Consider the following 27,424-nt stretch of genomic DNA (forward strand, 5'->3'; position numbering starts at 1 on the left):
CAAGTAAAAGAAATGGAGCAGTTAACATGTAAAATCAGAGGAAATCTTGGGATGAGACACATGCTGTGGGCTAAGTGGGAGAGCTATATAAAAAAATGGGGGTGAAATGCTAAGATAGCATAAGAAATGAAGAGATCTAAATGCACCTAAAAGCTTACTACTCTTAATACTGAGGCGGTCAATGGATTACTTGACGGATATGGAGGAGTATAATAATAATAATAATAATAATAATAATAATATGAATATGAATATGGAGGAGTCAACAACTGAACGGGGAGCACTTAATGTTTTTTTTTTTTTTTTTTTGTTTTCCTTTAACTTAATTTAATTTAATTTTTATTTATTTTTATTTATTTATTTTTATTTATTTATTTATTTTTATTATTATCTTTTTATCTTTGGAGGCACTGTTATGTGCTCGTTTGCTTACTTGCTCTCATGGTGCGTCTCTCTCCCTCTAGCTGTATTGTGTTCATGAAATAAGAATGGAAATAAGGATTTGTGAAAATAGGAATTTTGGCTAATACATAAAAGAGTGAAGTGTAAGGGATGTATAGGGGAGGGAGGTAACAGGGGGGTTAGAAGGTATTTAAAGGCATGTTAGGCCTCTCTTTGCTTTGTTTGTGTTTGTTGTTTAGATATGTCCTTTTTAATTTTTTTTTTTTTTTTTTTTTTTTTCCCGTGTATATGTTGAGGTTGGTGTCTGTCTTATGTCTATATATGTATATTAGTTGTTGTTTTTCTTTGTTGTTATACTGAACGTCACTATGGTGTGGCACATAGAAAAATAAAGTACAAAAAAAAAAAAAAAAAAAAAAAAAAAAAAAAACATTGGAAAGAGGGCTTAATTTTTCTCCACTTACAACAGTGTATATTATATTTAGCCAGTAAAAGAATGACATTAACCAAGAGAGACACTGATTTGTCAATTGTATCTATAGGACTGTCTCAGAAAATTTGAATATTGTGATAAAGTCCTTTATTTTCTGTAATGCAATTAAAAAAACTAAAATGTCATACATTCTGGATTCATTACAAATCAACTGAAACATTGCAAGCCTTTTATTATTTTAATATTGCTGATTATGGTTTACAGTTTAAGATTAAGATTCCCAGAATATTCTATTTTTTTTAGATAGGATATTTGAGTTTTCTTAAGCTGTAAGCCATGATCAGCAATATTAAAATAATAAAAGGCTTGCAATATTTCAGTTGATTTTTAATGAATCCAGAATGTATGACATTTTTGCATTACAGAAAATAAAGGACTTTATCACAATATTCTAATTTTCTGAGACAGTCCTGTATGTAAAAAATTATATTTGAGATTTCTAATTTTGGGATGACATTTTTAAAGATACCCAATTTCTAATTTCACGCCAAAACGTCTGTGAGACAGGACACAATAAAAACATATGATCAATTGATTCTTCAGATTCATTACAAAAAGCACAAGGGGATCAACTTCCGCTATGACCTAAAGTTATTAAAGTAAACATGTTTTATTTATAAAACGTTGGTGGTCCACGATAAACTTCGACAAAACAGCGAAGTCAAACAATTTGCTTTTGATTGACCATTTATTTTATCCCTATCGTATAAAAAGTCGCTAAAATCAACTGAAAAAAAAAAACGGTCAAAAAAATCAACCGTCCGTTGTTACCATGACAACACAACCGCAAACAGAAAACTCCCATCTCGCCTCGACATTTGAGTAATTTAGAGCTGCATCAAGTGTATTAGGCTACATTAAATTACAAAAAAACTAAACAATGTCTAAAGCAACCGACTCTCTCCTGAGATATGAAAATGCCGTGTTGGTCAGAACAGGTACTGAAGGAAAACCAACTAAGGTGAGTTTTACCAAAGTAACAAATGACAGCATAACCGACTAGTGTATTTCAAAATATATTGAGTAGTGAATACATATTTGTTAATCTATAAAGAAATGTATGGGGGTTTTTTTTTCAGAAAAAAAAAAGATACATTCAGATTCAGATTCAGATGACTTTATTAATCTCTTTGGGAGGTTCCCTCGGCGAAATTAACATCTCCATCTCACACACTCAACACTGTCATTTACAGATCAAACACCCCAAAAGCCAAACACCCACATAAAGATAAAAAGATAAGAAAATTAAAAATAAATATAAAAATAAAAGTAAAAGGTAAAAACTAAAATAAAAATAGAAAATGCAGTGCCATAAGTTAGAAAAGGTGTCATGTGCCAAAGATGCTAAATAAATACTGGAAATCTACTCCATATGCTCTGGAACTGTCCTATTATAGATGCTTTCTGGAAATACGCGATCAAAACAATTTCTGACATTTTAAAATCCCATATTCTTGATCCTAAAGTCTGGATACTGGGAGATATCAGTTCATTAAATATGACTTATCATAAAAAGTATTTCATTCTGCTTGCCGGCACCGCGGCAAAAAATTGTATTTTAAAAAACTGGAAATCAGAAAACCCCCCAGCACCCAAACAGTGGATCAATGAACTTGGATCATATAGTACTCCAGAAAAAATATTGTTTTCCATTAGAAAAAAAAACTAGAGACTTTGACCTTATTTGGGGACCTTTTTTTGGATTTTTTGCCTTTATTGGACTAATGATCTGAATCATCGACTATATTAATGAATGTGTTTACACAGGATTTGATTATTTAATTTATTATTCATTTTTGTTCTAGTATTGATAGACATATGTTAAATAATTTTGAATGATGTAATCTATTGACAATATGAGGGAGGGAAGGGGAGAGGGTGTGCTGTTGTTTTTTTATTTTTATTATTATTAATTTATTTTGGTTTAATTAATGTTATGAAAAGTTAAAAAAGGGGGGGGGGGAAATATTGATAATTATATTGTTATTGTAAATCTTATTTCTTTTTTTTAAAGCCCTCAATAAAGACATCTATACAAAAAAAAAAGAAAAAGTGTTGTGTAATATTGTACAAAGTTATCGCACTGTCCTGGTTATTGCACTTTGCACATTCAATCGAGATTAAATTAAGTTACTCCACAAAAAAAAAAACAGTACAACAATCAACAATAACAATTTACTTTGGACAGGTAGAAGTTTATTATTGTTTTACTTTGTGTGGGAATTGCAGCCAGTATGGACCAAGAACATTTTTTGAATGTCTTACACACCTGTACACCAGTGATATGAAATGATGAGAGATGCAAACCTGGAAAGACATACAAAATGACACAAACACAAGACTATAAAATTTGACCTAAGCCAATACCAATCAATCAAAATGTGCTGACATATATGTGAAAAGTGGCCTTTGTCAATCCATCCATGGTAACAGCAGAATTTGTAATAGCAGAGCTTAATTCCAAGGGGCTTTAATGTAATGGAGAAAACTATACATACAGCACAGTATATTTAAAATGAATCAGCTATACTAAAGTAGGTCAAACATGTGTCTTTAATTAAATGCTTTTCTTTGCAGGGACGCCCTGTACGAGTGAGTTCTGAGCAACATGGTGACTTGATGCCCAGTCCACCTCCTCTAAGAGAAAAGTCATCCTCCCATGATGCTGCCACTGCCAACCAGGAACTGCTAGACTTCATCTTTCCACCCAGGTATAGCTTTACATTTCTATAGTACAGCCATATAAAAATGCTAATCAATTTTCAGTTATTAAATTTTGTGCATAAGGAAAATATATAAATACTCTTTCTTACCCACCCTCATCTCCCCTGGGTAGTGTGGGTGGCTGTTCATCTTGAGCTCGGGTCCTCTACCAGAGCCCTGGCAGCTTGAGGGTCCTGCACAGTATCTTAGCTCTTCCTAAGATTCTCTTCTGGACAGAGATGTCTGATGTTTCTCCAGGTATCTGCTGTAGCCACTTCTCCAGCGTGGGGGACATGGCGCCCAGTGCTCTGATGACCACGGGTAGTGCTTTTGCCTTCACTTTCCAGGCTTTCTCAAACTCTTCCTTGAGGCCTTGCTATTTGTTCAGTTTCTCATGTTCCTTTTTCGTGATATTGCCATCATTGGAGATGACTACATCTATCTCAAAGGCTTTCCTCTGCTGCTTAGTCCTATGAAAGGCAATTTATAAACGAAATGTATCATGTTTTTATCCATGATCACAATGTCTTTGGGAGGTAATTCCCATCGCCACCAAGGGTTTCCAGTCTATAAAATGTACAGATATTTCTGTACACTATACCAGCTACCTGCTGTTGGTACTGGACTGTTTCAGCGGCCTCTTTGCACAGCCTGCACCTGGGATCCTGTCTGGTGTAGTAGATTTGGGCCCATGTTTCTCTAGCGCTCAAGGCTTGCTTGTATGCATATGTGTGTGTGTGTGTGTGTGTGTGTGTGTGTGTGTGTGTATATGTATATATATATATATATATACATACACACACACACATATATATATATATATATATATATATATATATATATATATATATACACACACACACACACACACACACACACACACACACACACACATATATATATATATATATATATACACACACACTAAAACAAAAACCAGTCATTCTGAAGCAGTGTGAAATATTGAGTGCACTCTCAGTGCTTGAATGAACAAGGTAAGTGCCTGGGAAGTTTTTTCTTTAAAAAATGAGTCTTTCTGGTCCAGAACATTAAGATGTATTAACAGAATGTCAAGTATGAAAGAGACAAGCAATCACTTTAGAAAGCAATTGTTCCCATCATCAATTTGCTGTGCAAAGATATAGTCATTTACACGCATTACTTTATCTTTTTGTTAAATAATGACCCGCAGCACCAGATATTGATATTAATCTGATGCCGTGTTTACCCAGTTTTAAACTACGTATTTATTATGTCCTGTTGTGCAAAACCTGTAAATTGTTAGAGCGTGTGCCTTCTTAATCACGCGGCTGTTTTTCTATTTGCCAAGTTGAGACTTCTGAACATCTGATTCTACAGGCAATGGAAAAGGGGGAATGAACTATGGATGCAGAAAGTGTCCAGTGCACCTTGTACCAGAGCAGAAGTTAAAAGCCTCGGAGAACTCCTGGAATTGAAGCTGCAGGAGAAGCAGGGCAAAGGAATGGGTATCTGCCCCATCCGCAGGGAGCTTTATTCCCAGTGTTTTGGTAAGAAGGTGGCTAAGATGCTGCAGACGGCAGAGATCACTGTAGTTACGATGAATAGTCCCTAAAAGACTTCTATTTAAGCAAGTTTTAAGCTGTACATGGATGGATTCTCTTTTTCAGTCACATTTTTACATTCATTTTTCTATTTCTTTAAGATGAGCTTATCAGACAGGTTACTGTCACCTGTGGTGAGAGAGGTCTGCTGTTGTTGCAAGTTAGAGATGAAATTCAAATGACCATTGGTACCTACCAAACACTGTATGAGAGCGGCATAGCTTTTGGCCTGAGACAAGCGCTACTGGCTGAGCAGGGCAAGGAGGACATGATAAAAAGAGTAAGAGCATTGCATTATTAATAATAAAAAGTTCCTGAAACAGTTATGCTGTACTTCAGCTACTTGTCCAGCAGAGCACACCATTTACTCACTTTACAGATACTTCATAATAGCGCCTTTAAAATGCCTTTCATTGTATTCTTAGATTTCGGATCTGGAGGATGAGAAACAAGATCTGATCAAGCAGCTAAATGAACAGAAAGCTCTGTGTGATGCAATTGAAAAGAGAGAGGCTGAAAAGAGACGAATGGTCGAAAAGAAGTACAATCATGACTATGAATCCTTGAACAAATCCCACCAACAGCTCAAGGTGACATTTTATAATTATGCAATAGGAAAAAAACTTAAGAGATAGTTAGTACTTACATTAGCCGAGTTGTCTAAATATGATAATCACCCATTTGTCTTTATTTTCAGGCACAACTGGAAGGAGTAATTACACCAGCATAGTAACACACCAAGCGCCCATTGCCACTTCCCCATCAAGGCTATTGAAACATTTGTCTTATTTCTATATCTGCCAAATTAACATGAGCAAAAACTGAATTCTGAACATTTTATTTTTCTTGAGAGAATGACATGACAAGTACACTTATATCAACAACAACTGAACACATCTCTTGAATGTCAAGAGAGCGGTGCACAAGTAATTGATGAACAAAATGTTATTGCAAAACAGTTCTGGTTTGAAGTGGAAAAAGTGAAAAGAGAATACAGTCATTTCCTTGTGTTTAAGGAAGATATCAACAAGGCACCCTGATAAACACAGTTCAACTCTGAGCGTCACTCTTTTTCTTAACCTGTCACTAGTAAAGTAACCTTTTTGGTCAAATTAAATAAACATTTCTTGCATATATTTGCATGGATGTTTCTTTTATGTCGATCTCATTAGTGCTTTGATCTTTTTGCCCTCTGACCCTGCGTGGCTGATGCTGGTATCTTTCTGTTTTTGTTCTTATTCTTTACGTTGTGTGTTTCATAAAAACGCGCACCAACTTTCTTCACCTTGTTGGCACGTTCCAATGCTCTTCTCTAGAGAAAAAGAGAAATAAAAGAAGACATTTAAAAATAGACCACTCCCTCCATTCATTTCAATTAGCATGAACAGAAGTGCTGCGTACTTGTTTAGATGTCAGTCTGGACTGTTGTGTGGACTCCTCATCTTCCTCAGCTTTCCTCTTCTTACTACTCTGGTTTTCAGCTAAAGTCAAAGACAGATTAAGATATTTGTTGTCAAATATGAACACTGCAACACAAATATAAACTGCATGAATTAAAGTACATCAGTAAAAATGTGGGACTCAGTGAGCGGAACATAAAAATGACATACCTGTCACCGGACAGCTGTTTTTCGGTGCTTGTTTAGTTCTGATGTCTGTGATCGCTTTGTCAGAAAGGGCCTTAGGTATCCTGTCGAAAAAAGTGGGGGGAAAAAAGAGAAAGCAATAAAAAAAAGATTTAGCAATTACAGAGCACTGGAATTTTTTTTCTATTAAAATCTGGAATTAAATGAGGCTAAAACTATCCACACAGCAGTTATCTAAATTAGCTACTGGATGTGTGGGCTGAAGTTCAACAAGATGAGCTGCAGAACACAATGACACGCATTACGGAAATAGGCCACTCATGAGAGTCGAGATGACAACTCCAGGCCTCAGAGGTTTTATGCATGGCTTGCTCGGGTGATCTAATATGCATTCCAGCTCTCTGCCAAGCGACATCTCTCTACTGGATAAATGCAATAAGTGTACTGTACAAGACAAGGAAAATATTTGAAATTTGGGCTGAGGAACTGACCGGATTGCAGAGAAGCGTTTGGATTTGGCTTTGTCCAGGAACTGCTTGTACTTTGCGATTTTATCGTCAAGCTCACGTATGACCGTCCGTGAACTCTTGGTGCCATTTCCTTCCTCGGTTTGAGAGGTTGTGGCCTCTGAAACCTCTGTCTCTCCATTGACCGGCTCAACACTGGGCTCATCTTCATCTTGGCTCTCATCTTCTTCAGCGTCAGAACCGGAAAACTCAGACATGTCCAGGTCAGGCATCTCAACTGGATCCAAGTCTTCTTCAATGAATTCTGGGGCCACGTTGATCTTGCCAAAGTTTTGTCGCACGTTAGCAAGGATCTCCTGTACTTGCTCCTTCTGTTTCTGCATTTTCATCTGCTGCTGTTGCTCTCCTGAGACGGTGTCCTGATCGTCCAGCTGTTCCTCCTCTACACTCTCCACTGCACCTGGTGGTCCTTCCACTGCCAATGGTTTGTCACTCTTGAGAAAGTAGAAAAATGGAGGGTCGAACAATGTTCACAGAGTGGTGGGGAGAAAAAAAAAAAAAGGACTTTTTTTGTAGCTCAAGTAGAAAATGTATTTAAAGAAAAATCTCACCTCTTCATCTCCTTCAGCTCCAGGAGGTTTCACAAAGAATGGGATGCGTCCCCTCTGCCAGTCATTTAACACCATTTTGGAGACTGTGGAAAGATCTGGCTCACCTCCCTGCACAGTATGGATAAAAGGATGTTCAACTTTTTTTTTTTAAAGATTTTTTCTTTTTTTGGCTCTTTTTTTGGGGTGCAGACAGGAAGGGGGTAGAGAGAGGGAAAGAGAGAGAGAGTGGGTACGACGTGCAGCAAAGGGCCGCAGGCCGGGACTCGAACCTGCGACCGCTGCAGGACTGTAGCCTCAGTATTTGGGCTGCTTGCTTCAACCACTGTGCCACCCAGAAGTCTGGGATTTTCAACTTTAAGATATAAAATTTGTGATTTATATAGTTTCAGATGGATTCTTTATTATCCTTTTCCCAACTTTCAAGTAGAATATACTTTTTTTCTTCTTCCAAACAACTTGCGAGTATTAATTCCACTTGCAGATTGGTCCTTTAAACTCCAAGTACATATCAATCTGGTCTGTGCATCTAGACCCATGTGGGGTCTGCCAGTCAGGGACAATTCTGGTTAAAAGAGAAACATATTCTAATTGTCTGCAATCCATTTGAAAAAAAAAATAAAAATGCATTTATGTATCTGATTAGTTTAGGAAGCTAACGAATAACTGCAGAGTGAAGGAGAGCAGAGGAGGAGGCCATGCTCACCATGTTCACATGAACAAACATTGAAATAGACATTTTATGGATAATCTAACAGATCAAAAGAGTTCTTGAGTCATGATTCATGTTCAAAGTAAAACAACTCAATTGTGGTGCTCAATATGTAAGGGGATCAAAGTTGCGTTATATGGGACTTTTAACAGACAAGCGGATTTTAAGTGGTCATTGTTGTTGTAGTTTGTTGTGCTGGTCTGGTTCCTCCTTTTCTCTTCTGTGCATGTTTGCAGGCCAGAGCTTCCAGAGCTGCATCCTGACCTGCAGTCCCGCCCTCTGACCCCCTCAGTGTCTGCTGTCTAAATCTGTTTATATAGTCGTCTCTGTAGTGCAGCAACTAACCATGAATCAGTAATATGTACATAGAACTCTTAGCTCTCTTGCTCGCAGATTATTAATACATCTTTTGTATTGTGATGATATATCTGTGCCTCTCATCTCTCTGTTCTTCATTCTCTCTTTCCCATCTCCCTTTTCCTGCTCTACCCTGCAGGTCTTCAGCAGGAGGGTCCCCCCCTATGATCCAGATCCTGCTCAAGGTTTCTTCCCTCCTAAAGGAGAGTTTTTCCTTTACACTGTTTGGCTTAAGTTTTTTCTCCCACTAGGGGAGTTTTTACCTGCCAATGTTTATGTAATAATTGCTTGGGGGTTCATGTTCTGGGTCTCTGGAAAGCACCAAGAGATGTTATATAAATAAAATTGAATTTAATTGAACTGAACTATGGACAAGAATAAGTCAACATGATTTTGAATACTGCATTACTTCAAAGAGTAGTCAACAATCATGTGATATCCAATAATAGTAAGTTTAGGATTCTTTAATCTTCAGGATTGACTTAATTTCAATCATTTTTTTTGTTTGTTTTTTATCATCACCATTAAGTAAATTCAAGTATGGACTGTTGAAACAGCACAAAGTAACTCAGTGCCTAAATGATGCTTTCTAAATGTAAGAAAATAGCCTTCAACTGTATGATGCATTAATTAGGAGAATCAAAGAGAGACCTTCAGAAGTTTTCCAGTACGAAATGCCAGCTTCTCGAGAAAATCCTCATCATTTTTCCACGTAGGGATCCGGTAGGTCTTCTGAATGTACTCTGGCTTGGCTCGCTCTAGAACTGCCGCGATATGCTCTTCTGGGTTCTTGATCTTCTCCACTTGGACCTTTGTGGAGAAGAGAATACAACGTGAGGTGACCTAATTAACCACAAGACCATCAATCCCACCAAAGGAATCTCAGGATCAGAATTGGAGCAGAGTGAAGCATTTTGTTGTCTTTTTTTCATAAATTAAAATTCTATTGCTCTCAAAACACACTAGGGCTGGGCGATATATCGAGATTTTAATATATATCGATATATTTTCAAACGCGATATGGTACGAGACAATATCGTTAATATCGATTTAAAAGAATTTTTTTTTTTTTTTTTTTTTTTTGATATAGCTTATTTTGTGACAAATTGACTTGAATGTTTTATTTGAGATTTGCACAAATGTTTTGTTATTTGCACAACTGTCAACCTCAGTGGAAAAGTCTGCCTGTTACTGTCTACATTGTATTAATTGCACAGTGTATTTTAATTTAATTGTTATGCAGGAAAGGGATATTCGTTTTATTTTATTCAAGAAGCATTTTTATTCTATATATGCAGGCAGTTTATTTTTATTTCATTTGTTTTATACATTTTGATATTGTGCAGATCTCTGTTAATAAAGGTACCTGTGTGACATTTGGCACGAGGCTTTGTATTAAAACAGTTTTTTTAAGGGTTTGCCTCAGAAAAAAATGAAGTTAACAGAGATGCTATGCTATAATGCTTTGGGGGAAACCCCAATTATGGCACAGAAAAAATAGAGATATATATCGAGTATTGCCATTCAGCTAGAAAATATCGAGATATGACTTTTGGTCCATATCGCCCAGCCCTAAAACACACTAAAATTAAACGTGAATCATTATCCTAAGATAATGCGATAATGTTGCAGGGGATTGTGCTTAAGTGTCTGACACTACTGTTTGAGTGTTATAAGGAGGACAAAGACCACCCACTTAGCTGCATTTTATTGTTCAACAAGACCGTACAGGAGATATCAAAAAGATAAATCATGGAGAAGAGACTCACCACTCCTTTCAGTACAATATCAGTTTCACTGTCCTCTGACGGGTAGACAACGCCGGGGCAGTCAATAAGGAAGATCCGCCTCATCAAAGTGATGTACTGCCACACCTACAAGAGTAAGGACAATAACACCATCAGTTTGACCATGTTGGTATTTATTGACCAGAAACTATTATGATGAATAGAAAAGAGAATGATAAGTTACATTTATGTTTTGGTAAAACAAGGACTTTATCAACTGCATCAAGGACTGTAATAACTCATCACAGAAAAGCTCTATTCTTCCATAAATGCTGTAAAAAATAAAGGATTAAAAGTCTCAGCAGTGTTCCAGATCATGAGCTTATTTGGCTTCTACAAATGTCAAGCATGGGCTAAAGACACGGTGGGGTGGGTGGGTTCTGGCCACAGGCCCGTCAGATTCATTGGATAGGTGTGCAAATCTCCCTACTCTTGTGGTCCAATTCAACAACTTTTAGAAGCTAATAAAAGGAAAGTTATTTTCCCCTCACTTTCCCTTTGACCTTCGCATAATTCCAAACACGATAAGAGCCGCAGTCTCAACTTAGATTTTCAAGTCAAGAGCTGAAAGTTAATTACCTCTTTTGCTGCTGCAAAAAAAAAACAAATTAAGCAGCATGTATCGTTCATTTATTGTCACTTGCCCACCACATCAAACCTCATCAAAAATCATTTCCAGACTAAATTTTTTATGTTGGCGTACAAACATTTAGATATTCAATAAATGCACACATGCTTTGATAATGTGCCAGGAGTTCTAGGGAATATAGCATAGAAGTTAAATATGATTGAACCAAAGTAGGGAATTGTAACATAAGTAAGAAAATGTAACCTTCCAAACATAAGACAAGAAAAAAAAGCACCATCTCTGCCCGGGGAGGAAGCAAATTAACCAGGACCACCTACGCTCCTGTTGCCTTACCTTTAGCATAATGAATATGCAATAATAAACTCAGGTCCCTTTATTTGCAACCTCTTTCCTAAACAATAGACGATTAGGTAGTAAATGTCAAATATTACATTTTTCATGGCATTTGTTCCCTCATTTACTCAGAGTATCCATTAAATCTGCCAAGCATGCAACTGTAAAACGTTTAACTACGTCAAAATCATTCTGAAAAACCACAAAATGCATAAAAAATGTAAAATACACCATTGGAACTGCTTTTAACCTGCATTTTCTTGAACTGACAGCAGGGGGGAGTAACTCTGGTTGTAAAACAGCACGTTTTAGTCTCAAGAGTCTGAAGGAAGGTTTTAGTTTATGAGGAAAAAGAAACCTATTCTTACTTGATTTGTTACTGGCTTTTCCTAATGAGTTTATGGTTTTAAATCACCAAGTTTAAGTGATGAAAAACATGAAAGTGCAAGTACACAAAAACTCAAACAAACCTTTATTTAATGTTGCCATCTGTAACTTAACATTAGTCAAGAAACTGTTGTCTCGTATCGATTGCTTTGTAGAACTAGAGGTTTCTCAGACTATTCAATGGCCATGTTGCTCTGTGGTTGTTCACTGGGTCACAAGGGAGATGTGAAAATATGAACGTGCAATAATGACCTTACCTTTGTTTCTCCAGCAAGGGGTGCCACGTTGCAGACCTTTTTGGACCGCAGAGTGTTGATCACGGAGCTCTTTCCCACATTTGGATAGCCAATAAAACCCACACTTATCTGTTTCTTGTCTGTGTGGAGCTGAGAGACACAAAAAAAAGCTTGAGTCTTGTATTTCTAAACAAGACTCTGTCCTCGAGTCAGGTATGAAATGTTAGATGGATTCCTGCTCCCACCAGAAATAAAACAAGGAAGGAAAAAAAAAATCATTTGAACAAGATTTTTTTCTCTCCAAATAAATGTAAACAATGTATATTGTATAGGGTTTTTTTTAACTACAGTACATTTTTATTTCAAAATCTATCAAATGTTTACTCTTCTGAGCTTTTTTGTTTCATTCCTAGCCCACTACATGATACGACTGATCTAAATGAATTAGACCCATCTTATAATAGTATAGTTTTAGAAGAAAAAATACAAACCGCTATTTTTAAATAACAGACACTTCGTACACATTTGTGGCATATATCCACAGAATTAAGCCAAGTCTCAGCCTGTATCAGGCATTTGTGCTCACATGCTGTGTGACTTTTGTCAAACGTGGCACTGTGCGTTCTGGCCAAACATTGCCACTTAACTCTCATTTGTCCAAAAGACATCGTTCCAGATGTCTTGTGGTTTATTCAGATGTAAATTTACAAACCTCAGTCATGCTTCCATGTTCTTTTCAAAGAAGAAGCTCTCCCCTGGCAATCCACACAGCATACAGTCTTCTTCTAATTAAGCTGTCATGAAATTTAACATTCTAACAGAGCCCTATGGAGTCTGACATGTACCACTTGAGACTTTTGCCTTTTTTCTGTGCATTGCGTGGTCTGTCCTTGGTGTGAACTTTCCACAATATCCATTTCTGGGAAGGTTGGAAACGGCCTTGGAGGTTTTTCACTTGTGAATAAACTTTCTAACTATAAAACTATGGACTCCAAATTACTTGGAAATGTCCTTACAACCTTTTCTCAGATTGATGTACTGCATCAATCTGTTTTTCCCCCTAAAATTCCTGCTTTTGTCTTTCCTCTTGGAATCGCGCTAAAACAACTGGGTGCTTCAGACCAGCGAACTGCAAAACGACTTCTTTCATAGAGTCAGTCACATTCGCAGATGATCCAGTTTTATTCGCAAACCACCTGGTGCTACTTACCCTCTTAATTTATATCGATTTATATTCAGACTTTATGAAAGCTCTGAATATTCCTGGTTTTTATATGTTTTTGGCTTCATTGCAGTCTTCCAGGTCTTCACACGACTGCTCTGCAGTCACAACAAAACCCACCAACTCTTGCTCTTTCTTCAAAGTCTACAATCCTTTGCTTTAAAATGTCCAACTCTTTGATTCTCTGAAAGCCATGTTGTTTGATAAACTTTGATAAACTAACTGATAAGCTGTCCCATGTGATGTTTTTTCAGTTCTTGGGTTGTCTGTGTTGGTGAGTGCTCGACCAGCCTGCCTTCAGTCCAGAAACTGTACGTCTCCTACTGATAAAGTATGGAGCATGATGATGAGGAAAATTGGACAACTATAGTAAAATCTTGTTTTCAACATGTATGGACACAGAATCCCAGTGCAATAACGGTAAAAGTAAAAGTAAGGGTGATATTACACAGAAAATAAAAAAGAACATGTGAAGTTCCCCAAGGTTCAATTTTGGGGTAGCTGTTGTTTAAAGGGGACCTATTATGAAAAACAAGTTTTCTCTTGCTTTAACATACCGTATTTTCACGACCATTCGGCGCACCGTGTGAAAAGGCGCACCCTCAGTTTTGTGTGTCATTTTTGGATTTTAAAACACACATACGGCGCACCGACCCAAAAGGCGCCGTCTACAGACACAGAGCTGCACACGCGCACCGCAAAACACACACACGCGCTGCAGAACACACACACAAGAGTGCTTATTTAAAAATAAAAGGTTAGTTTGATATTTTATTTCACTTTTCACATCAATCAAACCCTTCAAAGGTTCATCTTCTGTTTCCGCATTAAAGAATTAAAAAAAACCACCGGGTCGCCGCACATAAACCTGTCTCAGCCACCAGCCCTTTTCATTTCACTCTGGCTGGAAAAGTCTGTTTAGGCAACGCTTTTCTTTTAAAAATCACCATAGCCGGCAGTTTCTGTCCATCAGCGTGGCAGGCAAGCACAAGAGTAAATACACTTTTCATACGCTGCTGCGGATCCCGACCGCGCTGGTCCCGCGTCCCGGGTCCCGGTCCCCCCCCCCGCGATGTTCCCCGTTAACTCCACCGTGTGATTCACCTAACGTGAGCGGCACCTGTCCATGTTCGTGATGTGTCGGCTGCAGAATGAGCGGAAGCTCTCCATCTTTTCCATATAATCCGCCGGGCGCTGCTGCTGCGCTGGCCCCGTTTCATGAAGGGAAAGCACCAAGACGGACCTCCATGAAAATGTTAAATTTTCATTTCTTCCGCCTGTGCTTCACACGCCCCCTTCTCCCTTTACCGTTCTCATGGTGGCCGTCCACCTTACATTACTGTAATACAGGTAATAGATACGGCGCACCGTTTCATTGGGCGCGCGGCACATTTAAAAAAAAAAAAAAAAGAAATTTTATGTGCGCCTTATGGTCGCGAAAATACGGTATATAAAGTGGTCTCCCATCAGCCTGCCAATTCAGAGAAGGAGGAAAGCAACCAAATTCTGCAGTGTCTGTACAGCCGCCGGGATGAGCCATCCAGTGTGATGTGGCTTCTACGAGCCGTTCAGATTCTGCTCCTGCAAATTTACATAGGTTGGCCTCATTTTTTCGTTGCTGTGTATCGTGAGGGCGTCTGTTCGAGCTAGACAATGCGAATTGCTCTGTTATTAGTTGTAAAAACCAACACGTTGTGCCTCTCCTGCTATGCGTCATTCAGGCAGCCAATCAGCATAGTGCTCATTATCATAGCCTCCCCGCCCACTCAGAATCCCCCATAGAGAAGGAGGTTAGAGACTGGGATGCTGCAGACATGGCTCAGAGGCTGAATTTCTCATTTATTTAGATTGTATTCAGTTAAATAAAAGACAAAACAGATATAATAGTGTTTGGAGCAGAGAGTAAAGGAAGAGAGATTGAAAGTCAGCACTCAGCTACAAGCAGTAAAGCTAAAAACTGATAGCCAGGCCACAAATCTGGGAATGGTTCTGGACTTGGAACTGCATTTTAACATCCACATTAAGACAGTAGTGTGATCAGCTATTATCACCTAAAGAACATATCAAGGATGATATCGCAACAGGACTTAGAAAAACTTGGCCATGGTTTTATCTTCACTAGACTGGACTACTGTAACGCTGCTCTCACAGGTCTCCCTAAAAAAAATCCATCAAAGGGCTGCAGTTAGTTCAGAATGCTGCTGCTCGAGTCCTCACTAAGACCAAGAGAGTTGACCATATAACTCCAGTTCTTAGATCTTTACACTGGCCTCCTGTTTGGCACAGAATAGATTTTTAAATCCTGCTGTTGGTTTATAAATCTTTGAATGGTCTCAGTCCAAAATACATCTCTGAGCTCCTGGTCCATCATGGACCAACAAGATCCTTCAGGTCGTCAGGGTCACGCCTACTTTCAACACCCAGAGTTTGAACCAAACACGGGTAGGCATCGTTTAGCTTTTATGCTCCTCATCTGTGGAACAAACTCCCAGAATGCATCACGGCTGCTGAAACTCTAAATGGCTTCAAGTCAAGGTTGAAAACCTTTTTATTTACTGCTCCATTTCAGTAATCTCCCACAATGCACTAGAACTTATATTTCTTGCATCCCATTTGTTTTATTCTTTTTAATTTGTCTCTCTGTCTTTAATTCTGCTTTTAAACTGTTTTACTTTTTAATGCATTTTTAAAATGTTTTGTATGTAGAGCATTTTGTAAATTAAATTAGACGAATATGCTGAATTTCCTTTGTACATCAATCTGTTAACTAAAGGTTCAGATCTAGTTCCTAACTTCTTAATTTTCTTGGGTTTCTTGTTTTTAAATTGGATCTGTAAGTAAATACTGCTTACGAGAAAAAGAAAAGACATTTTGGATGAAATGTACTTACTTTGCCAAACTGCCTGAGGAGCTGAATGAGGGAGCCCTTCCCAAAAGAGTTGGTGAGGCTGGCGTGGAAGGCCAGAGTCGGGTTCTCTTGGGACAAAAGAGCCACCCACCGTTTCTGGTTCGAAATCAAGCAAACACAAAAGGACAGGCCCAGAACGTCATATCAAGAAAAGACCCAAAGTCGAATGGTTAAAGAAAAAAAAAAGTGTCTTGGTTGTAAAATCTCACCGTAACCCAAGTGGGGATGAGGTCACACTTGTTGAGAACAAAGATCAGATGTTTCCAAGGTTTTTCTTTCTTCATATACGACTCTATACTCTTGGAGCGCGTTCCCATGGGATCACGGGCATCCAGCACTTGGATGATGACATCAGATGAGTCAATGACCTATTACAGTAAATCAGGAGAATGAGGATGCACCACTCCCGTCCATTACTCTACATTTAATGATTGCTGTCCATGCACTCTGGTTCAAATGCAGAACATCAAAATGAAATGGCCATTGATCGTCATTGTCCAAAATGCAAATCACCATTTAGCTGCCTTGTTTCCAGGAAACTGACTTCCCATATAAGAAACGATGAATATGATTGTGGGATGATTAAGTAAGTCAGAAATGTGATGGAGACTGTACTGTTCTGACAAAAGGAAGGCCTTTTTGCCCCCCTAAACGTGCCCAAAAAGTCACCAAATTTTGCATGCAAGTCGGGCCTGGCGAAAAATTTGATATTTAATGGTTTGCATTAATGGGCGTGGCAAAATGGCTCAACAGCGCCCCCTTGAAAACTTTGTGCCTCAAGCCCCACAATGCGGTTTGTCGTACATGCACGAAAATCGGTACACACCTGTATCATGGCGCAACTTAAAGAAAAGTCTATTGGCGACATGGCCGAAACCGAACAGGAAGTCGGCCATTTTGAATTAATCGTGTCATTTTGGCGAAATGTATGCCTTCCTTCGGCAGTTAATACGGCCCGAACCGTAACGTGCACCCAGGTGTGTTATACATCAAAATGTGCGTCTCCATCTTGCGACCACACGCATTACTTTTCTATTTCAAAAGCGTTACCGTGGCGACGCTAGACGCCAAAAAGCGCGCCCCCCCTTCATCTGATTGGTTCAGACAGAAAAAACTTTGCGCCTCAAGCCCCATAATACGGTTTGACGTACATGAACGAAAATCGGTACACACCTGTATCATGTCGCAACTTAAAGAAAAGTCTCTTGGCGCCATGGCCGAAACCGAACAGGAAGTCGGCCATTTTGAACATTCTGAATTAATCGCGTAATTTTGGAGCAATATATGCCATTCCTTCGAGAATTAATACGGCCCGAACCGTATCGTGAACCCAGGTGTGTTATACATCAAAATGTGCGTCTCCATCCTGCGACTACACGCATTACTTTTCTCTTTCCAAAGTGTTACCGTGGCGACGCTGGATGCCAAAAACCGCGCCCCCCCTTCATCTGATTGGTCCATATTTGATAGTTCCCCAAAAGTCACCAAATTTTGCATGCAAGGCAGGCCTGGCGATACATTTGATATTTCATGGTTTGTATGAATGGGCGTGGCAAAATGGCTCAACAGCGCCCCCCGGAAAACTTTGTGCCTCAAGCCCCACAATACGGTTTGACCTACATGCACGAAAATCGGTACACACCTTTATCATGTCGCAACTTAAAGAAAAGTCTCTTGGAGCCATGGCCGAAACCGAACAGGAAGTCAGCCATTTTGAATTAATTGTGTGATTTTGGCGCAATTTATGCCATTCCTTCGGCAATTAATACGGCCCGAACCGTAACGTGCACCCAGGTGTGTTATACATCAAAATGTGCGTCTCCATCTTGCGACTACACGCATTACTTTTCTCTTTCAAAAGTGTTACCGTGGCGACGCTAGACGCCAAAAAGCGCGCCCCCCCTTCATCTGATTGGTCCATATTTGATAGTTCTCCAAAAGTCACCAAATTTTGCATGCAAGCCCCGCCCCTTCTTCTGATTGGTTGTCCCGATTTTCTGCTATAACTTTGGAATGGTTTGACATAGAGAGTCGTTGGTGGTGTCATCAGATTCTGTATGGAGTCCTTGACCTTCATTGGCCTGAATTAGCCCCGCCCCTTCTTCTGATTGGTTGTCCCTTTTTTCTGTTATAACTTTTGAATGGTTTGACATAGAGAGTCGTGGGTGGTGTCATTTCTGATATGCTTATGGGGGGCGGTGGCCGTGAGTGCGAGGGCCCGTTCATCGCTGCTTGCAGCTTTAATTCTTTTAATAATTGTTGTAAGTTCTAATCCACAGCACGAAACAGACGTGATGAGGTAACCACTTAATAATTTTGTTATCAAATTAGTTTTCAACTGATTGACTTTGAGTCAGTGATTTTTGACGACAAAGTTGATTATTTGTTGCAGGCCTAGATACATGAATTGATAGTTATAGTTTTTTGCTTAATATTTGGACATATGGTGAATACTTTTATCCCTAATCACTATTTTGATCTAAAATAAGGCTCTAGTTCTTTGAAACTATTATAATTCTCCTTGAACAGAACATACAGAGGAAGTTAAAGACTTTACCTTGTAAAGTTCTCCCCAGATCCTCTTGGACTGACCCTTCTTGAAAATCTCTTCACGTGCTTCCTCTCTGTCGCAAAATAAGAACAAAAACAGATGATCAGCTTTACATAAGACAATTTCAACAAAGCTTGACAATGTGAATGAAGACTGTATAAATAGAATATTGCATGTGAATCTTACCGGACACCCGTGTCCTCAGTTTCCAGGTCTTTGTCTTTGTCTGCACTGTAGCTTAGTGCTGAAGCCTCCGCTTTCTCCAAGAGGTCCTTCACATCCCCCACCATGAGACTGGGCCTTTTTCTTTGAGCTTTAGGTCCAAACGTGGTCTCAAAACCTTCTGTGTCTAAAATGTGTACCTTGGAGTTCTGAGGTTGCAGAGGAAACTTTATTTTAGCACACAGAGTACTTTGCATATTACCAGTAATCCAAACAAAGCCGGAGTAGCTATTGTCAATGTGGTGTTATTTTCTTAAGATTTCTTTTTTTGTTTGTTTCTGGAGAGTTCATACAGCCGTTCGCTTAAAGAATCAATATAAATGCACGGGGGTAAAATTGTGGATAAGTTTCGATTGGTGATAGATTCTGGAGAAATCTAATGTTCTTTGTAAGGAGATTAAGTAAGAACAGCCACATCCAGAAATATGTTCAACTAGTGACAGATAACAGCGACCTGGCTTTATACTCTTCTGGCTTTATTTTCAATCTCTTAGCCTCTAAAAGGACGGGTCACACTCAACCATATGATGTTCTGAAGTGTTGGATTAAGTGTTCTATTCCAAACATTTGGCTTATTGTTCTTCCCAGTTATTTAATCCATTAAGGCTGTAGAAATTGTAATCTGTGGGAATTCTACAGCCACAGCAAAAAACATCTCCTTCAAAGATATGTTTCCCGCTAACTGTGTCATCCTGAAGAACTTACTGACAGGAATAAAAGTGATTCATTGACCCTTGTAAAAAGGATTTACTGACATCCACAGCAGCTGCAGTGGATGATCACCAGTAAGAACCAACCCTCTCTGATCTCCTGCCGATATATTGGTCTATTTCAATTAAATGTATATCGACAAAACAAGCAAAACAATTGAGACGTACTTCTATTAATATTGTAGTGAACGGTGGGTTAGGGGCAGCTTAGTGGTTTCATCAGAAATAAGCAAACAAAGTTCACTGGTACTTTTTAGAATATATTTTCCTTCTTTTAAAACACTCTTTTTTTAAACAAGATAATTGATCAATGACTTCACTACACGCATAGACACAAGGAACTGTAACGGTGATATTAGTTGCAAAAATTACAATTGGGAGGGAACTGTCTCATACACAAATCCTGTAGAGAATGGAGATTAAAGTAAGCCTAAAAGTTACTGCACCACTTAATATCCAATGAAATTGGTTACAATCAATCAATAAAAAGAGCCCCAGTATAGATGGAAAAGTCAATACTTGAATAACAGGATTGTAAAAGTCTGTGAAAAATAACCAGCAACAGCTGGATCCCCCCAAAAAACAGAAAAAAAGTCCTTTTAAAACAGGACGTGTTTATAGCCTTCATACTCACATGGGCTTTGACTCTGTCATGCAAGAGGGACATTGGTAGTTTGCTTTGTCTCATCACCACACGATATGGATCTTTCTGGATTGCCCCCATCTCTTCCTGGAACTTCTGGAGGGATGACTGCTTGATGACCCGAGTATTTGCTGAATACAGAACCAAATACAAAACTCTTAATCACTTGAGGATGATATTATATTTTCTTGTCACATTTACAACATCAAATCATCTGTGCAGGTTGTATACTTTAGTCAGCTCAGAAGGCAATCCCCTGTTACTCTTAATTTACTGGATCCTTCAAAGCACTAATAACATTTTCAATAAGAGGAAGATGTAGTTGATGATCTTGGTTAGATGCAAGTAAAGAATTGTTCCTTTTGGGATCAGGCTTGTAGTACTTGAGACCAGGACTCAAATGTGACTTGAGCCCTTATTTTCTTTTAAGGTCTAGACTCAGATTTGAGAACTGTTACCTTGGACTTGACTTAGGCATTAACTGCATTTGGACTTGAAAAATCCGAGACAATCGCTCAGATTTTTTCAATATATTTTATGTAATATGCCATAATGATTTATTATCCATTCAGATAAATCACTTTTGTGCAAGGTGCGCATTCTTACAAGACATGAGTTTATATCATATCTGTGTCATATTTAAGGAACAATATAATGGTGCTAAAATGCTAGGATTGTACAAATTGCTTTTATTGATTTCTCATATAGTGTTATCCTGCGTTCACACTGAAAGCATCAAAAATCTCCCGACGTCAGCATCTCGCTGCTTGGTGCGTTCACACTGAAAGCAGCATATACTGTCGATGGCTGCAGTGGGCGGGGCTAAAGCTGCGCTGCAGAAGTGGAGGGAACAGTGTATATAGTCTACACATATAGCGTGCACATCTTCAGTTTCCTATTTCACCATAGATCACACTTTGGGACGCCTTCTTTATATTTTAGCGTTATTTCCGCGTAGATAAGAGTGAGTTTGGTGCTCCTTAACAAGTTTGGGCTGCGGATCAACATCAACCGTCATTGCTCCGGTGAAGGCTGATTTATGGTTCCGTGTCATGCGTAGGGTACGCCGTCGATTTAACGCGGAACCATAATTCAGGCGAAGCTGCAGTCTGTCTGCGCTGATCACTGACAAACAAATTTGGTCATGATGTTTAAACTGTGTTTTGTGATTAATAAGCACAGTTTTTAATTATTTTGCGTTGGATCAATGTAGCAAATAAAATCATTCGGACCATCCAGCTCCTCAACCATCACATACGTGTTTCAGATGAGCAGTTCAGGTAAAAACGGCAGTCAAATCAGCAAAAATGTCAGTTTGCTCGATGAAATATATTAATTCCTGATAAAATAAGTTTGTTAGTGCACAGCTCTGCTCCTGTACGCATGTGAATGAGTGTACTTTTGTGTGTACACAAAAGTACAATCTGCATTGAGGCTTCTCGCTTCGGGAATCCCGGTGTGTGATTGGACGACGCCTCGTCGTCGCCGCTGCTCATTTGCATAAAATTCAGATTTTTCAACTTCAAATTGACGCGCTGCTCCGGCTGCTTCTCGACGCACGTTTTCATAGAAAATGAATGGCGCTTTCAGTGTGAAAGCAGGGTTAAACAGCACACTGCTGTTCCATTTGAAAAAACAAACAAACATGATAAACACATTCAGATAAAATGCTTTATTAAAGAAATCTTCTTCTTGATCCTTGGGAATTGCCAGAAAACCTAAAGCTATGGTTTACCCTTTGTAATATAAAATAAAATATTAGTATTGTAGTTTGAATAGAAACAGCATCAACCGTTATACATTGTAAAGGATGTCCTTGCCACAGAGATGCAGAGCACATACTTTATAAAACGTCAGACAACAGTGTGTGTACTCACTAAACCATTTGATGTTGGGTTCAACTCTGGCCACTGTCCCTGGAGCGACGGTGGACTGGAACTGTAGGGGTCTGATGACTTTTCCTTGTTTATTACTGGGGAAAGAAGCTCAGCATCAGCGTGAACACAGCAGCTGTCATAATTCAAGTAAAAAAAATCCAAATGGGCATGTGAAAAAATTAACATAAATATGAATAATCAATTACCATCTTTTTTTCTGTCTGTACATATTCAGACGTTTGATAGTGGTTCGGTCCCTCATGTTGTTGCCACCAGCTCCCTTGACTCGATCTGAAACATGAACGAGTTTGTTGAAAACACCATCAACAAAACGGTGCCAGTTGACAATATTTACATGGTTTATTAAATCAACCTCGCATTGAACATATTGTAAACTACAAAATCCCCTTCTGCCCAAATCTAATTATCTTGGGTGACCCTTCATCTATCCAAGGCGTCTGCCCTCCAGATGCTGAGTGGATCCAGACAGTCCTTATGCTGGGGCGCAAACTAATCATATGTGAATGGAAGGCCTCTGTCAGTCTCTGGTCTAGCCAGATCGGTCACTTGGCAGCTTTGGAAAAGCGGACGTTCAGACTTATGAACAATGTAGACCTATATATGTCAAAATGGAATAAGTGGATAACCTATATTGAGAGATTAGACAGAAGTCCAATTCATACATAACCCTTCAACCTTGTGTACCATTGCGATAAATGTTAATCATCTCAATTTTATGTATTTATTTTTTATTATTATTTTATTTATCTGTTTTACTTTTTTCCAGTTTGTTTTCACATATTCCTAACTAAATTATAAACTTTTTTCATTCTATTGGATTTAGATTTGAGCTGATGTAATTTCCTAAGGGGTTGCTCTTTCTGTCAGTGTGATGTTGATCCTTGCTGTTTGTCTTGATGAAAAATGATAATAAAACTATGAATCTCAAAAAAAATGAAATCAACCTCCAACCAACAAAGTAAAAACATCATACAGTTCAAAAATAGTTTAAAACACGTCATGATTAGTAAATACCAACAAGATTAAAGGATAAGACGCAAGAGAGAGAATGGAATTATGCAGGTAATAATTACTGATCTTTTTGTCCTTGTTTTAATCAGGACTATTTATTATTTATTTTTCCTTTTCTTACTGGTTCTCTGTTGTTACATATATTTTTCTTTTTGTGTTTGCTTCTTTTTTGGGTGGAAATGCTAGAAAGCATTTGTTATAGAAAGTTGAAATAATAATAATGTGAAGGTTAAAGGGTAGGCATTTATAAGCTCAGAGCTTCAGCCTACTCCTTTTCGATCCAAATGATTACATGTTATGAATGAGTGTACCATATTGAGCACATGATCGAAATAAATAAATAAAAAATAAAAAAAAAACCTCGCAACAATGTTTTATTTTCTTATTTCTCAGCAACTCAGGGGCCTAGATGAGTGTTGTCTAATTTAATTTAATCTAATTTGTATAATTTAAAGTCCTGAAGACATTTAAAAGGGCATTTATTTTATTTTATGTCTGATAATGTGACAGCAAACGCACAAATTAGATTTGATTAAAAAAAAGCACAATAGTAGCGACTCGGTTCAGCATATTGCATGTGTAATGTATTTATGTCAACTATTTCCCTTTGAGAAGTGAATAATCAGCCAGCTCGGGTGTAAACAAACGTGGCTAATGGTGCTTTAGCTCACCAGGGTTGCTGCTGGACGACGAGGGGTTTATCGAGCTTTTCCCCTTAAACTGAGGCTTCACCATGGTGACAACTTGTCCGGCAAAGCTTTCCACAGAAGAAAAACAGGCGACAAGACGAAAGCGTCTAAAAGCTGAAGTTTGTAAACTGTTTTTTCTTCAGCTCGAGAAACCCTGCACGTGTTCCCGTGCCGAGACCGGAAACAGGAAGTACGTCATCGACTAACCCGAATAAAATAAAATAAAATAAAATAAAATAAAATGAAATAAAATTAACAACTAAACAGAAACTCAGACGGACCTTTATATATGTGACTCAATACCGCAATTATTTTATAAATAAATTTTAATATCTACTGGAAGAACTACAAATACTTTAAATATATAAAGTTTTTAGCAGTGTATAAGTAGGTTCACAACAAGGATTTGAATAAAATCCACTAGCTCAATGAAATTCAGACAATTAAAATAAAGTAAAATAAATATATGAATATAAATTCCCAAATCAGGCTATAATTTTTCAATCCTAACTTTGCATAATCAGTTTTCTCCAGAAGAGGGTGCAACACAGTTCCTGTTACATATGGTAGGCTATAGGACATGTAGAGCAGCTTTCCTACTGATTTTACTCTTCAAAACCCGAGTGTCTGCTTTCTGTAGTTTTTACTTCAAAATAATATGGAAATAAGAAAATTTTGTACAATAATACACCTTGAGTTTTTTTCTTATTGCAAAAAGGTCTAAATACTGTTCCAAAGTAACCAACTAAACCCTTTAAATCCGGACAAATTAAAAATATCCAGAAAATTAAATTTTTTGGGGGCGTCGGGGTCTGAAATATTTATCAAATCTTCTAAAAACAACATTTCCCCCAAAATTATTTATTTATTTAGTTTGCAAACATGTCTTTTTTCTTTCTTTTTTTTTTTACAGTAATGGATGTATCAGGGTGTAGCAAATATGATACAAATGGTTTTAAAGGATCAAGAGGTGAAACTCGTGTTGAACATTTTCACACATTTGTCTTGGAGGTACTGTACAGAAAACACCTGCAAAAAAGTTGAAGTAGGAAATACAAATATAAATCAAATAAATGTTGCTATGTGTTGTTAATACTTAATATTTATTATGAATCTAAGTTGTGGCCATCGGGATTTAAAAAGCAAGAAGTATATTTTCTGAAATATATACTCCTAACAACCACACAAACAAATGTAACTAACACAAAACTCCCAGCACCCCTGATACCAGAAAGCATGAGAGGGAAGTTTTCCTGGCTGTGATGCTGCTGCTTCCACAGAGTATTAGGTATGTTATGCAAGCGTGGTTAAAAGTCAGGTTAGGGCAAGTATGTAAAAACTCCAGTCTGGAAAGACGTCATCCAGGTTCAGTTTATAGTTTATGCATTAGAGTAACTGAGGAATGTTCCCTGTTCATTTTCTTAAAGAGGAAAATGGAATTGACTTCATCAGCGATCCAAAGCAATAAACACTACTCTAGATGAAGAAATGCTGTCAAATTCTTTTAAAACCTGCATCTATGACATTTCTAAAGTTCTTAAGATCTAAATACATATGATGTTTGCTTTTAAAAATTTTAATTTTCAGTCTTATGCAGTAGCAGTAGACTTTTGTTTCAATACGCCTTAAAATTGAATAAATCATCAATGCAAACGATGTATCTTAAATCCATCATGACAGCCTGTTAGAAACCTTCATCCTCAGCACTGTTTGCTTTACTTTTCTGCAAAAGAGGGAAATAACATTGATGTTTTTGTTGCCCTCGGGAACTTTAGTTTCCCTCATAAAAAGCCACCACTAGTTAACCTCTTCAAGAAGAAGCGGCTCTAAACCCAGTTTACACTTTCCACTCTCCGTCATCTTTCATCAGAATGAACATAGCCAAAGGGGTTTATTTTGTCTTTCCTCACATTTTTATTCAGTGGTTGTACATTTTACAGCTGCAAAGCCAACTTATTGGCTGAACTTCACTTAACCTTCTTCGTGTGATTTGCATTAAAATGTCTTGTTCAGTTAAGCAAGGCACAACCGCCACAAAGAAGAGCGGCAAAGAGGACACCCATGACTCATATGAATGCAGGAGTGGACCGGTTGAGAACTGAAATCATTTCAAAATATGTTTGCGTAATGATTAAGAAGAAGAAAAAAAATAGGCTGCAAGGCTGAAAAGCAATTTTATACAATAAAACCGCTGATGGGGTTTGTATTAGGCTCAAACGCGAAAGGAAAACGAACTGAGCTGAATATTTCCTAACAGCATCATTATATGACACACACATTTGAGACACATTTACCAGTTTGTTCCTTGGTTCTTTTCTCATAGTTACACAAACCACATGGCTTTAAAAATAAACTATGGCAAATAAATATTTTGCAACCAATTTATGCTAAAGCACAAAAAATTATAGGCGCACATAATAGGAAAAAGGTTGAAAATGATACTGTAAAAACTCATGACATGGTGTGAAAATTTCAAATGTTTGCCTGATCTGGTTCTTTTGGCTGAGGAGTTTGGCAGGTAGATCTTGCCTTTTTTATGTCCGTCAGCACATAGAGCCATGTGCTGATCCATCTTTTAAGCAAACGCTCAATCAGCCCACATGTCTTCAGAGTTTGTAACCAACAACCCAGTGGGCCATCAGCAGACAGCAGCATAACACCTGCATTTAATAAGGTTATGGCAGGGGCTTGCACAGATTGATGCCTCAGCATTAATCCCGTGTCTTCCAGATAGTTTGTGTTCAGTTTAAAAAGTTCCCTCTGACATGAGGTAAACGATGAGATGTCCAACGACAAAAATAACACATTCTCTTAAACTGAGTAATGGTGTACAAAGCATCAAAAGGTGAGGCGCTTTAAACTTGGGATAACAACTGAATAGATGTTTGATTTATTATATGATTTAACTACAAGCACTACAAACAAATTCACAATTCTTGCTTTGATCCTGCTCAGTTCAATAAAGCATTGCACCAAAAAGATTCCTTAATTATGAGAAGAGAATAAAATACAAAGAGAGAAAAAAAAACCATACTGAGCTTTAAAAGAAATTTGTTTCAGGGAAAACTGTGAAAATCTAACAAGCTTACAACAGTAATAAATTTGAAGAGGGTTGTAAAAACCACAAGACCAAAAAAGTACACAGTTTCATTGTAAACAATACAATTAATTAAGCTATTACTTCCTCAAGGTTGTTCAGCAAGGATTTTAATATGCTGTGGCAGGAATTTCAAACACCAGCTTTAAAAAGCTACACTCACGTTCCCCATTTCCCTCTGTGAAAAATACCAGACGCAGAAGATTTCCGAGGGCAAAGTCAGTATGGGT

The 27,424-nt window shown here is 38.0% G+C and overlaps 2 protein-coding genes across 2 annotated transcripts; one reads left to right on the forward strand and one right to left on the reverse strand.

Moving 5' to 3' along the window:
* Positions 1-1,775: 1,775 nt before the first annotated feature.
* On the forward strand, positions 1,776-6,434 carry dnali1 (dynein, axonemal, light intermediate chain 1). Its single transcript, XM_061717276.1, has 6 exons — positions 1,776-1,856; positions 3,473-3,606; positions 4,958-5,127; positions 5,283-5,461; positions 5,607-5,771; positions 5,879-6,434. Exons 1-6 carry the CDS (start codon positions 1,776-1,778, stop codon positions 5,909-5,911), a joined length of 762 nt encoding a protein of 253 aa, XP_061573260.1. The 3' UTR covers positions 5,912-6,434.
* gnl2 (G protein nucleolar 2) lies at positions 6,004-24,271 on the reverse strand. The gene is made up of 16 exons (XM_061717275.1): positions 24,080-24,271; positions 22,583-22,667; positions 22,377-22,471; positions 20,491-20,630; positions 19,111-19,295; positions 18,931-18,997; positions 16,583-16,741; positions 16,356-16,469; positions 12,265-12,393; positions 10,681-10,785; positions 9,563-9,721; positions 7,846-7,953; positions 7,259-7,728; positions 6,792-6,871; positions 6,583-6,662; positions 6,004-6,493 (listed from the first exon to the last, which is right to left on the reverse strand). The coding sequence occupies exons 1-16, from the start codon at positions 24,141-24,143 to the stop codon at positions 6,350-6,352; spliced, it is 2,184 nt and encodes a 727-aa protein (XP_061573259.1). The 5' UTR covers positions 24,144-24,271; the 3' UTR covers positions 6,004-6,349.
* Between the last annotated feature and the right edge of the window lie 3,153 nt (positions 24,272-27,424).

Source organism: Cololabis saira, chromosome 3 (assembly GCF_033807715.1).
Source record: "Cololabis saira isolate AMF1-May2022 chromosome 3, fColSai1.1, whole genome shotgun sequence".
Lineage (NCBI taxonomy): Eukaryota > Metazoa > Chordata > Actinopteri > Beloniformes > Belonidae > Cololabis > Cololabis saira.

What these genes read in the sequence shown, in the direction of transcription:
- dnali1 (XM_061717276.1), top strand. Translation starts at nt 1,776, where the DNA reads ATGTCTAAAGCAACCGACTCTCTCCTGAGATATGAAAATGCCGTGTTG. An exon ending in CTGAAGGAAAACCAACTAAG is followed by an intron (nt 1,857 to 3,472) that starts GTGAGTTTTACC and finishes TTTTCTTTGCAG; the next exon opens with GGACGCCCTGTACGAGTGAG. An exon ending in GACTTCATCTTTCCACCCAG is followed by an intron (nt 3,607 to 4,957) that starts GTATAGCTTTAC and finishes CTGATTCTACAG; the next exon opens with GCAATGGAAAAGGGGGAATG.
- gnl2 (XM_061717275.1), bottom strand. Translation starts at nt 24,143, where the DNA reads ATGGTGAAGCCTCAGTTTAAGGGGAAAAGCTCGATAAACCCCTCGTCG. An exon ending in GTCGTCCAGCAGCAACCCTG is followed by an intron (nt 22,668 to 24,079) that starts GTGAGCTAAAGC and finishes TTCATGTTTCAG; the next exon opens with ATCGAGTCAAGGGAGCTGGT. An exon ending in TCATCCCCACTTGGGTTACG is followed by an intron (nt 16,470 to 16,582) that starts GTGAGATTTTAC and finishes ATTTCGAACCAG; the next exon opens with AAACGGTGGGTGGCTCTTTT.